Raw genomic sequence first — 21,568 nt, 5'->3', positions numbered from 1 at the left:
GTGTGGTGTTAGTAACTTCAGGACAGCTGATGAGAACAGCAAGGTAAGGAAGGGCATGGCATTTGCAATTATCTTTTCAAATACTCTTTAAACACTTGACTAAATAGTAGTCTGCCCTGCACCTGCTAGTCCCTAGTTCCATCCCACTGTTTCCAGTGTGGCCTGTCCATCACCATTAATGTCAACGTCTCAACTGGAAATTAGAATTTGCAAAAACTCAAAACAAAACTCAACTGTTGCCACAGTTCAAAGTTATTTTTAAAGGTTGTAAGGTCTAAGAGAAATAATCACATTTTACCCTATTTTTCGTACATCCTCCAGCCTATAACTTTTACACAGGTAAAGCAGGCAGAGTGGAATACAGAGGAAAGGATCAGAGTGTGATGAGAGAGAAAAGAGACAGTTCCAACTACTTTGCCTTAATAATAGGAAGGAAGAGGTTAAAAGTTATGCTACATTTGGGTCCAGTCATTTTAGGAAAAGCTAGTGGAGTCACCTTCTTCTAATCCACCCACTAATTAAATAAACCCCAGACAATTCTGAGGGTAAAAAATTCTAATAAGGAAGGGAGGAAAAACTTAAAAGAAATGCTTTTCAGTAGGAATCTCGCCTCCTCCTTACCACAGCCATCTTCATCTGCAAAGCCTTGACAGTCATCCTGTCCGTCACAAACCCAGTTTTGATGAATGCACTGGCCATTGGGGCAGGTGAACTGGTGGCCACCACAGGTCTGATAGTCTGGAAGAGAGAAACAGCTGCACTACACAGACACAAATCGCTTTTGTCAAAAGTCCAAGTGCTCACCCTACTAATTGAACTGGGCTCCTAGAAACTGAAGTTTCTACATCAGTATCTTGACAAAAAATGAAAAAAAAAAAAAAGCAGGAAGAGAAGGAGAAAAATTAAAAGAAGGAAAGGAAAAGATAATAGCAGCTTTGTGTCCAGGAAGCAAACTCAGGTGCCAGTCTCTATTTCTCAAGATTAAGAATCTAGGAATAGGTTGACACAGAACAGAGGAGGCAAACTGATCCAGATGCTAAATGTGCCAATGGCCAACATTCTCTTACTTTGCCACAAGCACCATCACGGCTATTTTGGACCACATGATTTTGGGTCACCATCCCATGATGTCACAGCACCTCTTTAAGACTGTCACTGAGGGCTGGGATTGTGGCTCAGCAGTAGAATGCTCATCTAGCACGTGTGAGGCCCTGGGTTCAATCCTTAGCATCACATAAAGATAAGTTAAAAAAAAAATAAAGGTATTGTGTCCAACTACAACTCAAAAATAAAAATATTTAAAAACAAATACTGTCCAGAAAGAAAATCAGGCACCAATCATAGAAAATTAGGATGATAATGAAAATACTCAGTGACCCCATAAGGCATGGGTACCAACCAATCAAAACAGATGTAGAGAAAAATCATTCATTCTAGTAAATAAATGACCACAAAAACCTGCCAGTGAATTGGAATTAAAATTCCCCCAGAGTCTCCTTTCTAATGTTACATATTCCTAAAAAAATGAGTCCGGAGATGGCAACAGTAAGAGAAAGGGCATTCAAACTGCAGGCTACAGCACAAAAATAAAAGTAGGATCAGGGCAAAGAAGCAGAGGCAACAGAAGCCATCTATAGCACACTGAAACTTTCTTGACCCTCCAATTTGAATGTGGCAGTGATTTCAAAGAAGAGAGGAAAACCATTGCTAGTAGGGCGCTCCTTCCCTTTGGAGCTCTTCTTGCACTCCACTATCAAAGTGATCAGGTCCATTCCTGAGCTATGGGTAATCTGAATCCTGTGATACAATATACCCGTACCCCTGTAGCCTAAGGAAAGAATGCACTGTCCCGTCAGCAACCCTTCAATTCTACACAGATCTTTGAAAGATAAAGGAATCCAGGCCCAATACATGGCTAAGGCTCAAGCCCACGGCCCCCAAATGAATTTTTGGTTCCATGTGTAATCAAATACAGTGATTCTTTCTTAGAGGAAAATGGGTATCTGGTGGGAAAAAACAAACATAAAATACTCCTAACCACATGACCCAGCATAAGGGAATCACCGTACTGCAATTATGTTCATCACTGCTGTCTTCACAGTCGTGGTCATGGTCACAGACATAGGCACGAGGGATACATTCTCCATTGCCACACTGAAATTCGTCACGCAAGCATGTCTCAGCTGGAACACAAGGTTAACAAAGGAAAAAAAAGGGAGAATTTCAATTCCACTGCAGCCATTTCATCTCACAGGAAGATTCTGTCTCAAGTTTAAAAAGAGACTCTTATTGTCAGCAGTGTGCTGGTAAACGTTTAACAACCTCTTCTCCAACTTTGTGGTGTTTACCGATTATCATGGTGTAAATACTGCCACCAGAGGCTGACTACAGACCACTAAAATGAATTTGTAGAATGTGGGCTTGGAAAGATGTGCAGATAATTGGCTCTCTCAAGCTACAACACACCACAGCACCTCTTACACACATTACTTACTGCAGTTGGCTTCATCAGAAGAGTCCCTGCAATCAACTTTCGAATCACACTTCTGACTCGTGTTATAGCAGGCTCCATTAGCACAAGTAAGCTGCTCACATACTGGATATTCTATTTTTAAAAAGAACAGAAACAGCAAGTGAATCTTAAGACATTTCTTCAGCAAACATTTCTTGAGTGACAGCTATATGCTAGGCACTAAATGGTGAACATATATTGGTACACAAAGAGATATGATCCCTGGCCTCCTATTAGATAAGAGAGAGGGACCATAATCAAATAATGACACAAATAGCAGATGACAAACTAGGTTACATGCCAATGCAGAGACTACAGAAAGCTATGAGCTGAACAGCAGGGGGATTTGGAAACCCAGGGATCTCTCCCTTAAAGAAGTAAGTGGCTTTTGAGTGAAAAACTTTTGAGTGAAAGAATTGGAAAGAATTTAACAGTTCAAAATGGAACCTTTTTTTTACATGATACAAATGACATCCCAGGAAACTCATGTACCCCCACACATGATCTGGGAAATAAAGGGTCATTTTTTTTCACTGAAATGAGAGAAAGAGAAAATAGGTCTGAGCCCAGGGATCTCACTCAGCAGCTATTTGCTCTTATTCAACTGTTTACCCTCTCTCTGTCACTACTTCTTCTTCCCCCATCTAGATAATCTACCGCAGCCAGTAGAGGGACCTAAAAAGACAACACCTGGGAACTGAAAAGCATAATTGTTCCATAAGCCCAAATTACAGTCATCCCTCAATATCCACGGGGGATTCTGTGAATTGGTTCCAAGACCACCCAATGCATACCAAAACCCAAAGATGCCCAATACCCTTTTGTAAAATGGTGCAGTATTTGCATTACACACATCCTTTCATTTGCTTTATTTATTTATTTTTTTATTGATTTTATTTTTTTAAATACATGACAGCAGAATGCATTACAATTCTTATTACTCATATAAAGCACAATTTTTCATATCTTTATATATAATATATGTTCACGCCAATTCATGACTTTATACATGTACTTTGTGTTTTTTTTTAAAGAGAGAGAGAGAATTTTTTAATATTTATTTTGCAGTTTTTGGTGGACACAACATCTTTATTTTATTTTTATGTGGTGCTGAGGATTGAACCCAGAGTCCCGCGCATGCCTAATGAGCGTGTTACCACTTGAGCCACATCCTCAGCCCTATCTTGTGTTTTTTTGCATTACAATTCTTATTACACATATATACCACAATTTTTCATATCTCTGCTTGTATATAAAGTAGATTGACACCCAATTCATGTCTTCATACATGTACTTTGGATAATGATGTCCATCACATTCCTCCATCTTTGCTAGTCCCCTGCCTACTCCCTTTCCCTCCCTTCCCTCTTCCCTATCTAGAATTCATCTATTCCTTCATTTACTTTAAATAATCTCTAGTTCATACATAATACCTAGCACATAAATGCTATGTAAGTACTTATCATACTATATTCTTTAGGGAATAATGAGGGGGGAAAGCCTGTGCAAGTTTAGTTCAGGCAATTTTTTCCAAATATTTTTACCCATAGTTGATTGAATCCAAGGAATGGGGAACCAATGGATTCTGGGGTGTGGATTCTGGGGTGTGGGAATAACTGTTTTATGGCCATATTATATATATGGTCACCTCAATGCTATTAACTAGATGTTTAACCCTGCAGAAAATCAGGATGTCCCTTGAAGAACAAAATGGTGTCTGACCCTCCTGTTTCCTCACACTTGAAACTCATGACTCCTAACTATAGGATTTGTTCTGTTGGTTTCTTATCTGTTTCCCTCATAGCTTAATAAAAACCCCTGAGGACAAGGAACCTGTCTTATCATTTTAGAATTCTTAGCAGTAGGACACAACTCACTATGCTCAAGAAATGCTCAGAGTTATCACAGGAGACCATTTTAAACAGCTTTTGAAATATCTGAACATCTGCTTTTTATGGTCTTTGACTACCCTACTTCCCGCATGTATGATATCATCCTTGGTCTATATTTTTAATTAAAAATGTTTCCTAGTGATTCTCACGCAGTCTTCAGATTTCTTTTTAACCAAGGAAAAGGCATGTCTTAGTTAAGATTTCAAAGATCAGATTACACAGTTTCACATTGAGGCTAAATTTGCATTCAAGAACCCAATGTGATGTTTTAGACATACAAAGATGCATCGGACAGTTGTTTGGATGATCCCAAAGTCTTTTCAAGCAGAAGATGTGCACAAAATTCTGTACTAAAACTGTATTAAACTTGTCCTCTGTTAAGAACTCACACTTTTTTTAAAAGATCTCAAATTATATTTTCATGTTTTGTGTATAGAAAAGGAATAAACCTAAATCTTCTCATCTCCAGAAGTTCAAACCTCATCTATCAAGTGTTCTTGAGTATCTAACTGGCAAAAGTTACAGAACCAGTCACATTAAACGGAAGGCTCTTTTCCATGATACTCCAGCGGCTTCAAGATGAAGCTCAGTATCTCCTTCCCAGCTACAGGCTGCCAAAAACTCACTGAAGCCAACAATGAACACCAGCTTCCTACTTTTTATGAGAAGGGTATGGCCACAGAAGTTGCTGCAGTGCTATGGGTGAAGATTAGAAGGATCATGTGATCTGAATCAGTGGTAGGAACAAAGAACAAGGTTTTCCCATGAAGCAGGTGTCCTGACCCATGACCACATCCACCTGCTACAAAGTAAGAAGGAAATTACCAACACAAACCAGAACTGAAGAAAGCACAAATCTGTTAGGGGATGCCAATCTGAGTGTTTTCAACTTGACTACTGGGGTGAAAAAAGGGGAAAGAAGAATATTCCTGGACTGACTAATACTAGTGTCTCTCATCACCCTGGGCCCAAGCTGGCACAATCTGCAAACCTTTCAATCTGTAAAGAAGATGTTGGCTGGGCAAGGGGGTACATCCCAGTGGCTCAGGAGGCTGAGGCAGGAGGATCACAAGTTCAAAGATAGACTCAGCAACTTAACAAGGCCCTAAGCAACTCAGCAAGATCCTATCTCTAAATAAAACATTTTTTAAAAATGCTGGGATGTGGTTCAGTGGTTGAGCACCCCTGGGTTTGATCCCTGTTACCAAAAAAAAAATAAAAATAAAAATAAATGTCCATCACTATGTTGTCAGAAAGCCCTTAAACAAAGAAGGCAAGAAACAAAGAATTCAGCTTGTCACTCCATGTGTCCTGAAACATAGATGCCAGCATATTGCTCTGAAGAAACAGTATACTAAAAAGATAAGAAAGAGGCTACAGAATATGCTGAACTTTTGGCCAAGAGACTGACGAAAGCCAAAGAAAAATGCCAGGAACAAATTTCTGAGAGATCTGATTCTCAGTCCAGTCAAATAAAACTTTAAGTGTAACAAATAAATAAGCTCGATCCTAGGGGGTAGGGTGGGGATGGTATGCAAGGCATTTTTAAATAGCTGTTTAAATTTCTAAATTTTTTCTGAACTTCATTTTATTTGTTAATCATCCAAAAATGAGCAAGTGCTTAAGGTTATTGCTGTCTTTCCATCATTAAGATGGTATGCTTTGTAAAAGTGCCTTTAAAATGGTTCAGACAACTCTGTTTACTAATTCTGTCTTCAAGAGATGCAAAAGGCCAGGTAAGGCCAGCAAGCAATTCCCGTCCCGCCATGTACCAGATAGCTCCTGGTGTCAGTGTGTTATCTAGCCTTTTAAGAGCAGCAGCAAGCAGCAGGGAGAAAAAAAAAAATCTTTAAAAACCCAGCTCTTTGCAATAGATAAGCTATCTGTCAAGAGGAAAATTTATTTGAACTGGGACTGTACCACACTTTTGGTGATTATTATGAATATGAGAGATCTGGGAGAAATGTATTAGGCAGGTCTCTTGTTTTTTCTGTCCTGCTTTTTGAGAGCCAGTGCCATAAAACTGAAAGGAGAAGAATGAAAACAGTACTCACTGACATGGCTTATGCCCCTAAACAACTGGGCCAGCTTGATGTCATCAGGGAGGGTATTGTGTTGGCCAAAGGTCAGCAGTTCCACAAACAGCTTTCTTGTCTCCTTCCATACTGATAATGAATCTCTCTCAATCAGCAGCGGACCCTCTCAACCCCTGCACACCTTCTGGTCTTTGCTATGCATAGATAACCTGAGGTATATGCCCAGTGATTGCTCAGTGCTGACTCACTAAATATAGAAAATACTTGGAAATATGTTTCCAGATGGTTTTCTCCGTTGGAGACCCACAAAGAGGGAACAGGGTTTTGCTCTGAGCAAAGAAATGAACAGATCCTTCTTCTCTTGCTAAAGACATTCATGAATGAGTTTCTCTATACCCCAAGAAGCAGGAAGTCACAATCCTTTGAGTTTCCCATTTGGCGATATCTAAAAATCTTATTATTTTTTTTTTGTTTGTTTTTTGTTTTTTTATGCTTGGCAAGACTGAGGCTAATCTTATAACCTTTTTCCCATGGAGCAAATCCATCAAGGGGCTGAAACGTCCTACAAAATTCCAAGTATGGGGAAAGTACAATGTGAGAGGACACATACAAGAACACAAAGGAACTCTTCCTTCTGAGCTTTATTTGAATAGAAGGATTGACAAGTACCTATTAACCAGTGTCCAGACTGTTTATTGGAAACAAAAACGTGAGAATACCCTTTTTCCCACCATCCCTTGCTTCTCTCTTTTTTACCTTCTCCCAGTTCCAAATGATACATGCTCTGGTTTGTCCACACACACATATGCCCCAAAATATGCCAACAAGATTAGTGCTTGAGGATATTTTAAGTGTTTTCTCTGTCAATGATTTAATCCGGAGCAAGAAAGTTTCATGCGATAGTTCTATTTATATAATCAAGGAAGACGATGTAGTTTGAGGACCTTATAAACCTCCCACAATGGAAATCATTTACATCAGAGCAAGATATAAATATGAAGTGCTATTCTTTATTATCTTGTCAGGGAGAATGTAAATATATCCTATTCTCACAATTTGACAAAATGGCCAAAAAGAACATAGAAAAAAAGGCAAACTGATTATAATGGAAGAGAAGGCAGCTGGGCATGATGGCTTCTTGGGAGACTGAGACAGAAGAATCACAAGTTTAAGGCCAGCCTGGGCAACATAGCAAGACCTTGTCTCAAAACAAAAATAAAGAGATTGGGGATATAGCTCAGTAGTAGGGCATCCCTGGGTCCAATCCCCGGTGCCATAAGAAAAGAAAAGAAGAAAGAAGGAAAGAAGGAAGGGGAAGGCAGCATCTTAAATGTAGATTTAAAAATGAGCCCAAGATTGAAAATAAAACAAGAAGTTATTGATATAAGTGCAGCCCAGATACCTGGGACTTCTCAAGGTTGCAGAGTCAACCTTGTTTCTTATTTTGGCTCTAAGACAGACTAATTCAGTTCAAGTAATGATTTGCCAGAAGAAGCTTACTAATTGGGCTGCCAGGACTTAGTTGTGAATACTACCCATAAAATTAAATAAGCAACACCATCATCACCATTATCACCATCGTCACTGGTAACATATACTGAACAGTGTGTCACAGAAACATGTTACAGTACTTTGATATGTATGAAACTTATTCTATCCTTAGAACTACCCCATGAGGTATGCACTTTGATTTCTCCCATTTTCTACATAAGAAGCCTTTAAAAATAATTAGAAGTTGCTGGGCGTGGTGGTTCACGCCTATAACCCCAGCAGCTCGGGAGGCTGAGACAGGAGTTTGGCAAGTTCAAAGCCAGCCTCTGCAGGGGCAAGGCACTAAGCAACTCAGTGAGACCCTGTCTCTAAATAAAATACAAAATAAGGCTGGGGAATGTGGTTGAGTGCCCCTGAGTTCAATTCCCGGTACCCCCTAAAAAAATAATAATTAGAAGTTACTTTCAATTAAATACACACACATATGTGTGTGTGTGTGTATACATATATATATAATCAGATTTATAAAATGGAAATAGAAAATCAACACCTTGGAAAGAGAAAGAAAATATGGTAATCCCAAGACTAGTAGAATTTCACTCACACATCAAGTTCAGTCTAAGCCACTTTAAGGAAGCCAAGTCAAAAAGGGAGATCCATGAAGTTATCAAGGTTTCCTTATCCTGCTCCCTTTGTACTAGCCAGGGCTTAAGCCCCCAAATTCCTATCTAGTGTCTATCAGTTGGGACCTGATCTTAGAAATGTGTCTGAGAGGAACTCTGGATCCGAAGCCCCTCCATCTTCCCATACATGGAGCTATCACCAAAATCCGCAGGGCAGATAAAGACTAATGCAATACTAAATTGCTTAAAAATAAGTTTGAAAAACCTCACCCAAGCTCTAATACTGGAGTAAATGAGAAACAAGATGGAAAATTGTACATCAAAAGCTCCAAAGAACAGTGCAAAGAAGTAAGAGGCCTTGTCACGTTGTACATGAGCAAACATGTACAGCGTGCACTGTATCAGAGACACTGGTTCTACATAGGAGGAATTATGGGCCCACATGTTTTCACTCAGGGCCACAAAATACCTTGGTGTCTTCCCCATATCTTCCTATTTCCAATGACTTTGGCAGAATATACAGGCAAAGACTAATCAAAGAGATAGGAAGGCTACCTGCTCCCCAGGATTATGGGAGGCCACATTCCAGTCACTAGAAATGGTGTAGTTATCCCTCTGCTGGGAACTTGGACCAAGATAATTCAGACAGTCATCTGGGTGAAATGTCAGTAGGCCAGGAACCAGTTATTCCTCAGGGCACTGCCTGCCTTAGTTAGAATTCTGTCCTACTGAAGATATGGTTATTGAAATCTGACTTCCTGGATACTTTGAATACAGAGGTAAATTAAAAGCAAAGTAGAAGTTCCCACAGTCTTTCTTAGATATTCATTCAAAAGAACTAAATAATAGAGAAAAAAATGAAAATCCCTGCTCTCGTGGTACTTATACTCTGTTTGGAGGAAAGGAACACTGGACATTAAAGTAAATGTGCATGGATAAAATGTTACAAAAATAAAGCAGAGTGAAATAACAAACAGTGACAGTGGGGAGTATCTCTGGGGAGGAGATATTTGAACAAGAACCATTAGGTTCAGCAAAATGGCAGCCAGTGGTGCATTAACAAGAATGTTTGAGGATTGGTGGAAATGCAGGATCACTTTCAGTAGCCTCAAGAAAAAAAGGAGGAGAGTAAATAGAAACAGTCATTAAAGACATTTCCACATCACATTGTTTTAAAAAGGAGCACAGAAATTGGGCAATGGCTGGGAGAGATCTTAGAGGCTTTTTAAAGTCAGGAAATATTTAGAAAGTACTTGAATGATGGAAACATTCAAAAGATATACAAAAGATTCTCCTCTTTCCTCAAGGTCTCAGGCTCTGACTCCTATCTCGACTGTGAGAATGCTGCAAAGGTGCATGTGTGCTGTGGCATGTAAGATGGGGTCACTGGAGCAAGGCTTGACAGGCAGGCTAACATGTGGAACTGAGTTGAAAGAAGGTGCCCTTCAGAAGCCCTCACAGTCGAGAGAATGACTACCATCTTCATCACTCCCTTCCAACTGTTCCCCCAGTTGGAGTTTCAGCAGTTAGATATACAAAGGGAAATGTTTAAATCCTAAAGAACAGAAAGTCAATAGGAATAAAACTTCAGGGACAAAGCGGCCCCAGTTGCAGGCAGACCAAACACTGCTGATTACCAGCAAGAAAGCCTTCATTGTAGCAGGGATTGTACCCTTTCTTTGGCATTCCTAAGTAACAAAGGAGAAGTGCTGCAAACCCACGATAATTAGCGATAGTTTTACTCACACCAAAATCATTCTAATATGGTACTCAATAAAACAAAATAATCTTTTTATTTCTCTGAAAAAAAGACTGCAGTATTTTTGAGCAACCCAAAGTCACTTCAATATATTAATTGAATGACCCATAATTGCTGCATTGTTCTGATGTTTATCTTACACTCTGCATGAGTGGGTTTTCCTTGATGCTAATCCCATTAGAAGTAAAATGGACTGCAGTTTTGAATCTGTTCCTTAAAAAAGAAAAAAAAAATTAATTGACAAGTTGTTGAATATCAGATCCCTGATGACCAGACTGAATAATAAAATAACTTAGGGGGAAATATGAGTTTTTACCTGGTTCACAAATATAAATATAGGCTTAGATAGAGATACACACACATATATAGATACATATATACAAACATATTCAGAAATATTTCACAAGCTGTAGAATATTCTTAAGCCTCTAAGAATATAGCAGGTAAAAAGACGGAGATCCGAATCTCTCATGCTATACCAAATTTATTTCCAAGGTAATCTTTTTATTGGGACCCTAATACCCTCCTCGCCTTTCTCACCACCTCATTCATTTTCTTACCTCCCTTCTCCCTACCTCCCTGAGAAGACTCTCACACACTATTCTTTGTTCTAGAAAGGAATGCCTGGAATGGACACAAGTTTCTCTGTCTTGGAGCCCAATGTCTTGATTTTAGAAGCTTGAAAGTGTAGGCACTCTAACACAGGGTCTGGTCTAACAGGCAGGGCCCTGAGTTCCAGGGATAGGCTTCCTGATCCTTTCAAATATTGGGAGGTATGGGGGTGGAGGATGGAATTGAGTTCTTCCTAGAAGCTTTTTCAACATCCCTCCCTGTGGTTTCTAGGTGCCAAATATATTTAGACTCATCCAGATAGACAATCTTATTTATTTCTGAGAAACAGAAAAAAGTCAAATCCATAGGCAGATATGACATTTCTAGAGAAGTAATGGTTCCTATGCTTCATGACTGTGGAAACAATAAAATAAACATTATTTCTGGTCAAATCTCACTTGATCCTTGATAACATGGGAAATACTCTAGTAGCTTAAATTTCATTTAAAATATCTAAGCACCACTATGACTAAATGGATCTCAGCAATTATAATCAATGGCCGCTAACATCACAAAGAGAGCGGGTGGCATTGTGTGCCCCCTGATGGAAATATACAACCTTAAACACAAATTATTCTCACCTTGATGAACCATCTCCACCCCTCCTGATTTAGAGGTTCAATACTCAATACAATTATTGGTTGTTCAAAACATTACATAGCTCTTGACATATCATATTTCATACATTTGATTCAAGTGGGTTATGAACTCCCATTTTTACCCCGTATACAGATTGCAGAATCACACCGGTTACACATCCACTGTTTTACATATGCCATACTAGTGTCTGTTGTATTCTGCTGCCCTTTCCTATCCTCTACTATCCCCCTTTCCCTCCCCTCCCCTCCCATCTTCTCTCTCTACCCCATCTACTGTAATTCATTTCTCTCTCTTGTTTTTTTTTTCCCTTTCCCCTCACTTCCTCTTATATGTAATTTTGTATAACAATGAGGGTCTCCTTCCATTTCCATGCAATTTCCCTTCTCTCTCCCTTTCCCTCCCACCTCTCGTCCCTGTTTAATGTTAATCTTCAATAGATGAATGGATAAAAAAAAATGTGGCATTTATACACGATGGAGTATTACTCTGCACTAAAAAAATGACAAAATCATGGAATTTGCAGGGAAATGGATGGCATTAGAGAAGATTATTCTAGATTAGTCATTTTAATTGAAGCAGTATGAAGGTGATTTTTGTCCCAAAGGATGTTTGACAAAATTTTAGGACATTTTTAGTTGTCACAACTGGGAGGTGCTCAAATACACAGAGGCCAGGGATACTGCTGGACATTCCATAATGCACAAGACCGCCCAGCATAATAAAAATTTATCTAGCCCCAAATGTCATTAGTGCTGCAGTTGATATCTAGGTAATTTCAGATCTGGGCAATTTCCAGGAAACTCAAAGGCGAGAAGAACATATTAAAGGACATTGAGGATGAAATAAGCAAAGTCCAGATTGTGGAAAACACCAAGACAAGTAACCTGTTTTGCTTTGTTTTGTTTTCACCAATTGTAAGGAGTAAAGAACAGAAAATAAAATAAAAAATAAAAATAAAATAAATAAAATAAAAATTCTTAAGAAATATATCAACTACCTCCTACATAAATATTTTATTTGGATTCTAAATTAAGTAATCAAACTGTAAAAATAATAGCAAGACAATTTAGGGAATTTTTTTAAAAATTGACTATATCTCTAATTATTTTAAAGAACAGTTGTTTTAACTTTTTAGGTATGATAATAATATTGTGGTTTTGTTTATTACTCAGATAAATACTAAAATATTAACAGATAAAATTATATGATCCTGAGAATTGCTTCATAATATGGTGTAAGGAGAATAAATGGATGTAGGTAAAATGAGATTATTCATGAACTGATAATTGATATAACTGAGTGATAAGTAGAAAGAGATTCACTATACAGTTCATTCTGGTTTCATATGTTAAAACCTCCACAGTAAAATAATTTTTTTAAATAGCTAAGTAATCTTCAGGCAAAACTATTTTATAAATGTTTTCAAAGTATTCTAAGAGCATGGAGCACCGATAGTTTAAATGTAGGTTAAAGTTACAACTCCTCTACCCTGGCTTCTTAGTAAACTTTATAATCTCCATAAAGCAGGAGATTACACCTGCCAATGTGAAAAGTGCACAGGATAGTGACTGGTGCTTAGTGAATGGCAGTCCCCTTTCCCATTTTCCACAAGAGCCTCAAACAGAGGGAAAACAAAACAGAGCCAATCCTGCCCCACCACCATACTGCCACTTTCTAAGAACTTTGATCCTGGCCATTCATTTCCTTCTGTGTCTATCTGGCTATCAACAGATCAAAGCACTAATGAGTAAGTATGAAGATCCTTTTCTTAATTTCCTCTGATGTGTGAGGGTTTTTAACACTCTTCCACAAATAAAAAAAATAAAAACAAATAAATAAGGTAGAGGGAAATAGGAAAGAAGATCTCATCACAAAATCCCTTATATGAGCCAGGCATGGAGGCACACGCCTATAATCCCAGCCAGGATTATCCCTAAGGAAGCTGAGGCAGGAGGGTCACAAGTTCAAGGCTGGCCTCAGCGATTTAGCAAGAACATGTCTCAAAATTAAAAATATAAAGGGCAGGGATGTAGCTTAGTGGTAAGTGTCCCTGGTTCAATTCCCAGTACCACAAGGAAAAAAAAAAAAAACTTGTGTTTAGGGTCATGCTGTGTCCTGAAAAGTTTATGATTTACATCATTCCAGAAAGAACCAGCTATAAATCCAGATGTCTTTCTTAACGAATTCTTATTTCAATTAGTTGTACTGAATTATTTTTTTAATAAAAATGTTTGATTAAAAATTCCTACTTGGTTATTTTATAAAGCTCAGCTTCTTCCCTTCATTCCTTTTATCAGGGCTACTTGCATGCTCATATCCTGCCAGGCTTTTCCAGACGGTCCATTGGCAAAGTTGTGAGGCAGTTGTACTAGCAACTTTAGACTTGGCTGCAGGGTGCTCATGGAAAACGTCCAAACCGTCTGTTTCAACTGCCTTTTATTTTCCCCAAAGTAGCATTTCCATTGCATTTGCAATAAGGCACTCATTTTTATCCACTTGCAAATAAGGGATAAAGATACAGGCTATTGGCGGGTGACACAAGCCTCCAGTACTCTTTTAAACTGGCATAAGGGAGGACTCTCCTCTTCTGTCCTTCATAAGGGGCAATCTCTAGACTTGAAACCAGAAGACGAGCCAAGCACCAACTCTGCCACACAATCTTGGATGAGCCAGTCTAGACCCTTTGAAGTTTTCATTTCTTTATTCATAAGAGAGTAAATAACTGCCTGCCTTATTGTTCTCATTAAGGAACCTAATAATAATAATAATTTATATAATGACCTGAAATTTGCAAAATGTTGTTTGATTAATTATGGTGATAAATCATATTTTATCAAAAATATTTTCTTCACTTGTCTCAGTGAAGGACCTAGTGTTTGCCTCACAAAGTCGTGAGAGTCCTTGACTTTTGTGCTGGCTGTGCACTACCATCTCTAAAACTACTAGTGTGAGATCTAAATGCTCTGCATAATTTCCAAAATGAAGGGAAATTCAAATTGGAGGTACCCTAATCTATTTCAAAAGAGAACATTTAGAATGAAAATTATTCCAGAACATAAATATGCCAGAAATTCTGCTAGAAAATAAATAGCACAGACCTTTATTTCAAAAAAAGAAAAATAAGTGAAGTAAGTAACATTCAATGGAAGAAAAACAGAAGTATTGTTTTTAAAATTGTCCAAGCGTGGGGTTTCAGGTGTAGTTCAGTGATAGAGCACTTGCCTAGCCTACATGAGACCTTGGGTTGGATTCCCAGCATTGCAACACAAAATAAAATAAAATTGTACAAGAGTGGTAATGGTTCATATTCAATACGAATCTGGACATAAAAATATAGGAATTAATTACTGTGTCAGTCTTTCTTATTTTTTTGTATGATGCTAGGGATCGAACCCAGGCACAGGTCTTTCCATTTCTCATATACAAATATTTCCTCCATTAACAGAAGCAACTTGCTTACCATAGTTAATTTATGTAAGCTTCCACCCTATACATGGCACCATGTTGGAAAGATTAGTTAAAAAAAATTATAGAAAATAGACCTTTCATTAAGAGGCATAAAATATACTACTTGGCTCAAAGGAAGGGACTTAGAGAGAGCCTAGAGAACTAAAATTAAATCAAAATTTTCAAACAGTAGAAGTGGTATCCCATGAGAACAGGCTAAAGCTTAAACCTAAATTCATTGGATACATAATAACTGAGAGCATTTGATCAAAGTTTCTAAGATACATAAAATCTGTTCACCAGTTATTGGAATACTTCATGTTGTGTTTTAGATATGAGGTGTCCACCAATAGCTCATGTGTGAAACAATACAAGAATTTTCAGAAGTGAAATGACTGGATTATGAGAGATGTGACCTAATCAGTGGATTAATCCACTGATATGGATTGACTGAGTGGTAGGGTATGCCTAGAGGAAGTAGATCATAGTGGGTATGCTTTTGGGGTTTATATTTTGTCCCTGGTGAGCAGAGCTCCTTCTGCTTCCTGGTTGCCATGTTCAGAGATGCTTTCCTCCACCACACCATAGCCCAGAGCTATGGAGTCAGCATATCATGGACTGAACCTCTGAAACTGTGAGCCAAAATAAACTTTCCCTCCTGAATATTGTTTTTGTCAGGTATTTTGGTCGCAGTGACAAAAAAGCTTCCTTGAAGCTTTAAACATAAATTTAAGAGCAAAACAAAGAAGCATCTCCATGAAGCATGTGATAAACACAGGAGTATGCTAAAAATAATGTTAGGAAGAAACGTATAAAAACTCAAGGAAGTTATGGATAAATTCACAAATGGCAGACTTTTAAGAGAAACTGGGTATTTCTAAGGTTAAAGACAGAATTAGATTGACTATAAACCTGACACAAGATCAGGTACTATAGTGCACTGTAATCCCAGTGACTGTAATCCTCTCAGGAGGTTGAGACATGAAGATTGGAAGTTTGAGGCCAACGTGGACAATTTAACCAGACTCTAACTCAAAATTTTAAAAATGGCTGAGAATGTAGCTCAAAGACAGAGCATTTGCTTAGCATGTACAATGACTTGGGTTCAATCCCCAGCATTACATTCAAAAACTAAAAAGAATGACACAGTAACTAATTTCTATATTTTTATATTCATTCTAACAATTTGGTATAAACCTCAAGAGAGGCAGTTTACTCGTTAGTACATAATACAACATGTCTGTATTTTCTTGCTTTGGTTATGGTAATATCTATGTATTACACACAGAATATTGTGACTTATATGCCTTAGCTTATGGCAATCAGTTACAAACTGATATATTGCCATTATAGGGAAAACCATTTGCTTTCCTTCTGCCTGTCAATTCCAGGGGGGGGGGGGGAAGTGAGCTACACCCCAGCCCAGGAAAGCCATTTTCAGAATATAATACTTTCCAAAGATAACCTGGAAAATGTGGTATTCACAAAAGCAGAAAAATTAATGAGAAACTGTATCCACCAATTTTCTATAGCAGTGTAATAAAAGTTAAAATTGATCAAACTCTATTTTATACTCAGCATATTCAAACATCTTTCTAGATTCTATGTTAAAAGTTTCCTACTTCAAAACATGCAAAAACTTGATGGGCTAAGTAAGGCAGGACAAACTCACAATGTCTTGTTAAAAATAGACTCCTATCAGAACATCACCCCTAATCCACAAAAGAATCTGCCAAGAGATTTCAACAACAAGAGGAGTATTGTAGGCATTTATGTCCATCAACAAATCTAACAAATTGATTAAAATGCCAAAGGGACAAGGGTGAAACTAAATACAGTGCAAAGACTGAAATGGACTCACGGCAGTCTCTCTCATCAGTTCCATCTGAGCAGTCTCTGACATGGTCGCACAGGTATTCCCTCGGAACACACTCACCATTGGAGCACGTCAACTGATGGCTTGAGCATGTCCTCCCAGCTGTGAAGGGGAAAGACAATACTTAATTTATCATCACAGTCTGACACACACTAACCGGCTGATAGTTCCCAAATATGAGTGAGGATATTGGAAAGTAGAGCAGATACTGGGCATAAAAGTTCATAGGGATACAAGGCAGAGTACCCTGCTACCACCAAGCTAAGCTTACCATGCAAAAGAAAAGATATTATATTGTCAAAATGCCCTCAGAACAATAAAGACACTCCAGCATGCTAGTGTAGACAACTGCATGATCCACCTGTGTTGAGAATACAATATATACTGGAAAGATACATGGTAAAGATGATGAGTGAAATAAGACATAGGGATTAAGCAAGGATTGGTAAGCACCCCTCCCCCACTGAAATCCTTTTTTGAACAAGGAAATGTCAAAGGATTAACAGTGGTTATTCCTGAATGGTGGGAATATGAGTGATTTTATGGATTTTTTTTCTTTACAGTTTTCTGTTTTATAAAGTGTCTACATTGGCCATGTGTCAATTTTATGAACAAAAAAAAATCTTTAGTTTGATTTTATCCTATGATGAGTTCAGGTAAAAGCAGGGCATCAGCAATTTATCAAGTGAGTCTCTGGACAAAACATAAAATGGAATGATTGTTGCCTGCAAGCATGAGAGAAAGGTGTTCTGTAGCTCAGGCAGGAATTACCTAGACTTGGTAACATTATCTTATCATGTGATTTTTTTTTTTTTTTACTGTCCACATAAAAAGAGAAGCATGTGAGAAACATTATCATCTAAAAAAAAAATGTAATCCTCTAATGGAAGAAAGAGGTTTTCGCCTGAATTTTACAGAGCTTCCTATACTTCTGTATAGTTAAATACTTAGGTTCAGCAAAACTTGGTTTTTGGTTTTCTGAAAAAAAAATTTTTGATGGTGTGTGTGTGTATATATATATATATATATATATATATACACACACACACCATCAAAATTGTTAGAAAAACCTTTCTAAGAGACAAGTAAAAAATGACAGCTTTAGAGTTTATACTTGAAATTTCAAACATTCAGAATTTCATGTATATTTTTTGAAAACCCTTTCCATGCTTAATTGATTGTATCTTTCCTGTCACTTTGTTCCTTCCTTCAATTTGCTTTCTCATGAATGTGTCATGTAATTCTTGAATAGGAAATAAAATGTTTTGCAGTCTGCCTATTTCTGAAATGCTTACAGATTTCATATTTTCTCCCATCATTGAGTATCTGCAGACTAAATTTTACTTTTATTAATAAGGTCAGAATAGATAAACTCTTCTAGAAGGCACTTCAATGTCTAAATTCTACCCATGACAGAAACACTGTTTTACCTTGAATAAGGTTTAAAAGATTATATTTCCACATAATGTATTTAAATATATATTTTCAATTGTCACATAAAATTAAAGAGATTTATTTTATTCCTGAAAAGGTAGGTTATGAGTGGTCTTCAGTATGAAAAGAAACTAAAGCAGGTGCCAGTATTATGTTAATGATCATGGCTTTCTTCTTAAAATCAAGCCCAAATAATTCTATATTTTGGACTAATCTTAAGAGTTTGAGGGAGTAATTAAAAGCTCATTAAACTTAGAGAAATGACAGGTAAAAATTACATAATTCTATGAGCTGATCTAATGCTTTATTTGCTCATTACACAAACATCTATTGAGGGTCTACTAGGTGCCACCAAGTTCACCAACATTGAGAATCTAAAGATGAATTAGGCACAATCCCTATCTTTAAGGAGTTCATAGTCTTCTGGGGGAGCCTTTTAAGAAATAATTAGAAAATAATTATGAAAGTAAATTACAGGTACACAGGAACTATAGAAGCATCACAGAAGGGTCCCAAATTCACCCTGGGACAGGAACATGGGATTGGGACAGTTTCCTGAGGAAGGGACACCTCTGATGGGTTTTAAAGGAGAAGTAGCAGTAATCTAGACCAAAAGGAAACAAGGACTATGTAGCAATGATTCTTCAGGCAGGAGGAATGGAGGCAAAAGTCTGGAACAGGAAACTGCAAGCATTACGGTGCCCCATATGGACATTTCCAGGCAGGAATCACAACTGGAGGTGATGGAGAGTGGGCAAAGGGTTTTGGTTAGATCTTTTCATCATCAGTGTTGGGGAGACCCTGAGCGGGGCACAGGACTGGAGGCAAAGAAGCCAATCCGGAGGCTGTTGCAGCCATCCAGGTGAGAGATGCTGACAGTGAGTGGTCACATAATGGAAAATAAGAAAGAAACCTTAGAAATGTTTATAAGGTAAATTAGGCAGGAGTTGGTGAAGGAGAGGAAAGAATCAAGAACAACTTCCAAGTTTCTAGCATGGTCGCCAAGGGGGTTGTAATAACCTTTCCATGTGAATTGATTACCTCTTTCATGTCATTTACAAATTATTTTTATGTAATGAAATACTTACATTATGAAATATATTTCATGAAGTATAGGTTAACAAGTAAAAGAGCCCCAACTGGGCTACTTCTGATTTTGTATTATCTTCCAGTAACTTCTAGTGGGCTAAATTTTATTTCTATTAATAGAGATAAAGCACATAGACCAGCAAATATGGTGGGAAAAGTCAGTTCAGTGGGGGAAGATAACTGGTTTCAGTTGAGGCACCTTTTGTTTGATGCACCTTGGAGATATTCAAAAAGTAGTTTAATCCACAAGACTAAAGTATAGGCATGGATTTGGGTCTCATCAGCCCACAGAAGGTCACTGAAATCATGAGCATGATGAGATTATAGTGGGGCCTTATCCAGGGCTGCAGCCATTGTGGCAGCTCATAAACCATGTAGTAACACTGAAGTCACTACCAACAATGCCTCTAAAAGACTAGCTTGTAGTAGTCCAAAAAAGAGAGTTTAATACTTGAGCCACAAAGGTGAAAGTACTGAATGCAGAGAGGGCCCCTGGAGCAAACGGATTTCATCCAACTGCCAACCATGCGAATGAGCAAATATTTTCTTTCTTACTTGAACATAATATAAACCAAATTAAAGATTGGGAACCTATCCCAGTTCCAAATTGCTGGGACATATTTCTAAGTCTTTAGTACATTCACCCTTTTCAATGTCATTCACCCCCTGAATTGCTGGCATAGGTTCTCTGGTCACTTAACATCTAGCTCAGTATTTATGTACAAAGAATCATCACATTATGTGTAACCTATCTGTGACAGATTAGATTTGAAATGTCCAAAAAAACAAAACAAGATGCCTCTCTAAACACATACGGCAATGCTGATGTTCATCTGAGCCATCCGAACAGTCCTCCTCATTGTCACACACCCAGATATGGGGGATGCAGTTTCCTTCACTCTCACACTGGAAATTACCCGACTGGCAGGATTGACGAGCTGAAACAACCAAAAAAGAACTCACTATGGCAAACATCTGTCCCATTATACCAGAAAAACATTCTTACTGCAAAAGACCATATGTCACCAATCATGGCAGCACCTGCCTATAATCCTAGCTACTAGGGAGACTGAGGCAGGAGGATCTGAAGTTCAAGGCCAGCCTGGACAACTTAGTGAGACCTGTCTCAAAAATAAAATAAAAAGGGCTGGGAATATAATTCAGTGGTAGAGCACTGTGGGTTCAATGTTCAGTACTACCAAAAAAAAAAAAAAAAACCACCAGGGGCAGTGTCACACTTCTATAATTTCATCTACTCAGGAGGCTAAAGCAGGAAGCTCACAGGTTCAAGGCCAGTCTCAGCAATTCAGCAAGATATTGTCTCAAAATAAAAAATAAAAAGGATTGGGATGTAATTCATTGGTTCAGCACCCTAAGCTCAATCCTCAGTGTCACTCACACACACACACACACACACACACGTCAAGTCCTGCTCAATATATTTGAAGTCTGAACTTTAATAAAGTTCACTGTCAGATAATCTCATCAATGGCATCAAAACAAACTGTTGACCCAAACATTATAAAAACAGAGAATAGCCAGACTCAGTGGCACACTCCTATAATCCCAGCTACCCGGGAAGCTGAGAAAAGAGGATCACAAATTCCAGGCCAGCCTCAGCAATTTACTGGGCTCCAAGTTAACTCAGACCCTGCCTCAAAATAAAGAAAAAAAATTAAAAATACTGGAGATGTTGCTCCATGGTAGAGCACTTGCCTAGCATGCAGCAGACCCTGGGTTTGATCCCAGCAGCAAAAAAGAAAAAACAATAAAAGAAATAGCCCAACTATACATTTACCAAATATATGACAAAATTATTAAATTAATTTAATCAAAATTAACCATGAGTGTTTGTTAAATTGTTTGAAATGTTTTATAATATCTAATGGTGAAGTATCATGATGACCCAGAAAATCCATGAGATATGGAAAAGAAGACCCAGAATCAAATAATCATTATTCCCACAATTTATTTGCTTTAGGATCTTTGGCAAATTCTCTGAGCCTTACTACATGCATTATAAAATGGAGACTATTCTTATCTCATAGTTCATTGTAAAAAAATAAATAATATCTCCAAAAGTGCCATATGATGCTGGTTGCTATCATCTTTGTCTTTGGTATTGTTGTCATAAGACCTTGATATGTAGTAACACTCTCAGAAGACTTGGTGGTATAACTTTTCCTTTATTCCTCTA

General features: G+C 37.9%; 1 protein-coding gene across 1 annotated transcript in view; it reads right to left on the bottom strand.

The window, feature by feature from the left end:
• Lrp2 (LDL receptor related protein 2) overlaps window positions 1-21,568 on the bottom strand; it is a 192,545-nt gene that overhangs the window by 133,669 nt on the left and 37,308 nt on the right. Inside the window, exons 5-9 of the mRNA XM_071619302.1 lie at window positions 20,187-20,309; window positions 16,834-16,950; window positions 2,495-2,605; window positions 2,070-2,183; window positions 622-738 (exon numbers count right to left, since the gene is read on the bottom strand). Coding sequence (XP_071475403.1) covers window positions 622-738; window positions 2,070-2,183; window positions 2,495-2,605; window positions 16,834-16,950; window positions 20,187-20,309 — 582 coding nt within the window. The remainder of the gene's footprint in view (window positions 1-621; window positions 739-2,069; window positions 2,184-2,494; window positions 2,606-16,833; window positions 16,951-20,186; window positions 20,310-21,568) is intronic.

This window comes from Marmota flaviventris, chromosome 11 (genome assembly GCF_047511675.1).
Source record: "Marmota flaviventris isolate mMarFla1 chromosome 11, mMarFla1.hap1, whole genome shotgun sequence".
Lineage (NCBI taxonomy): Eukaryota > Metazoa > Chordata > Mammalia > Rodentia > Sciuridae > Marmota > Marmota flaviventris.
This window is presented reverse-complemented; position numbering and strand designations above follow the sequence as displayed.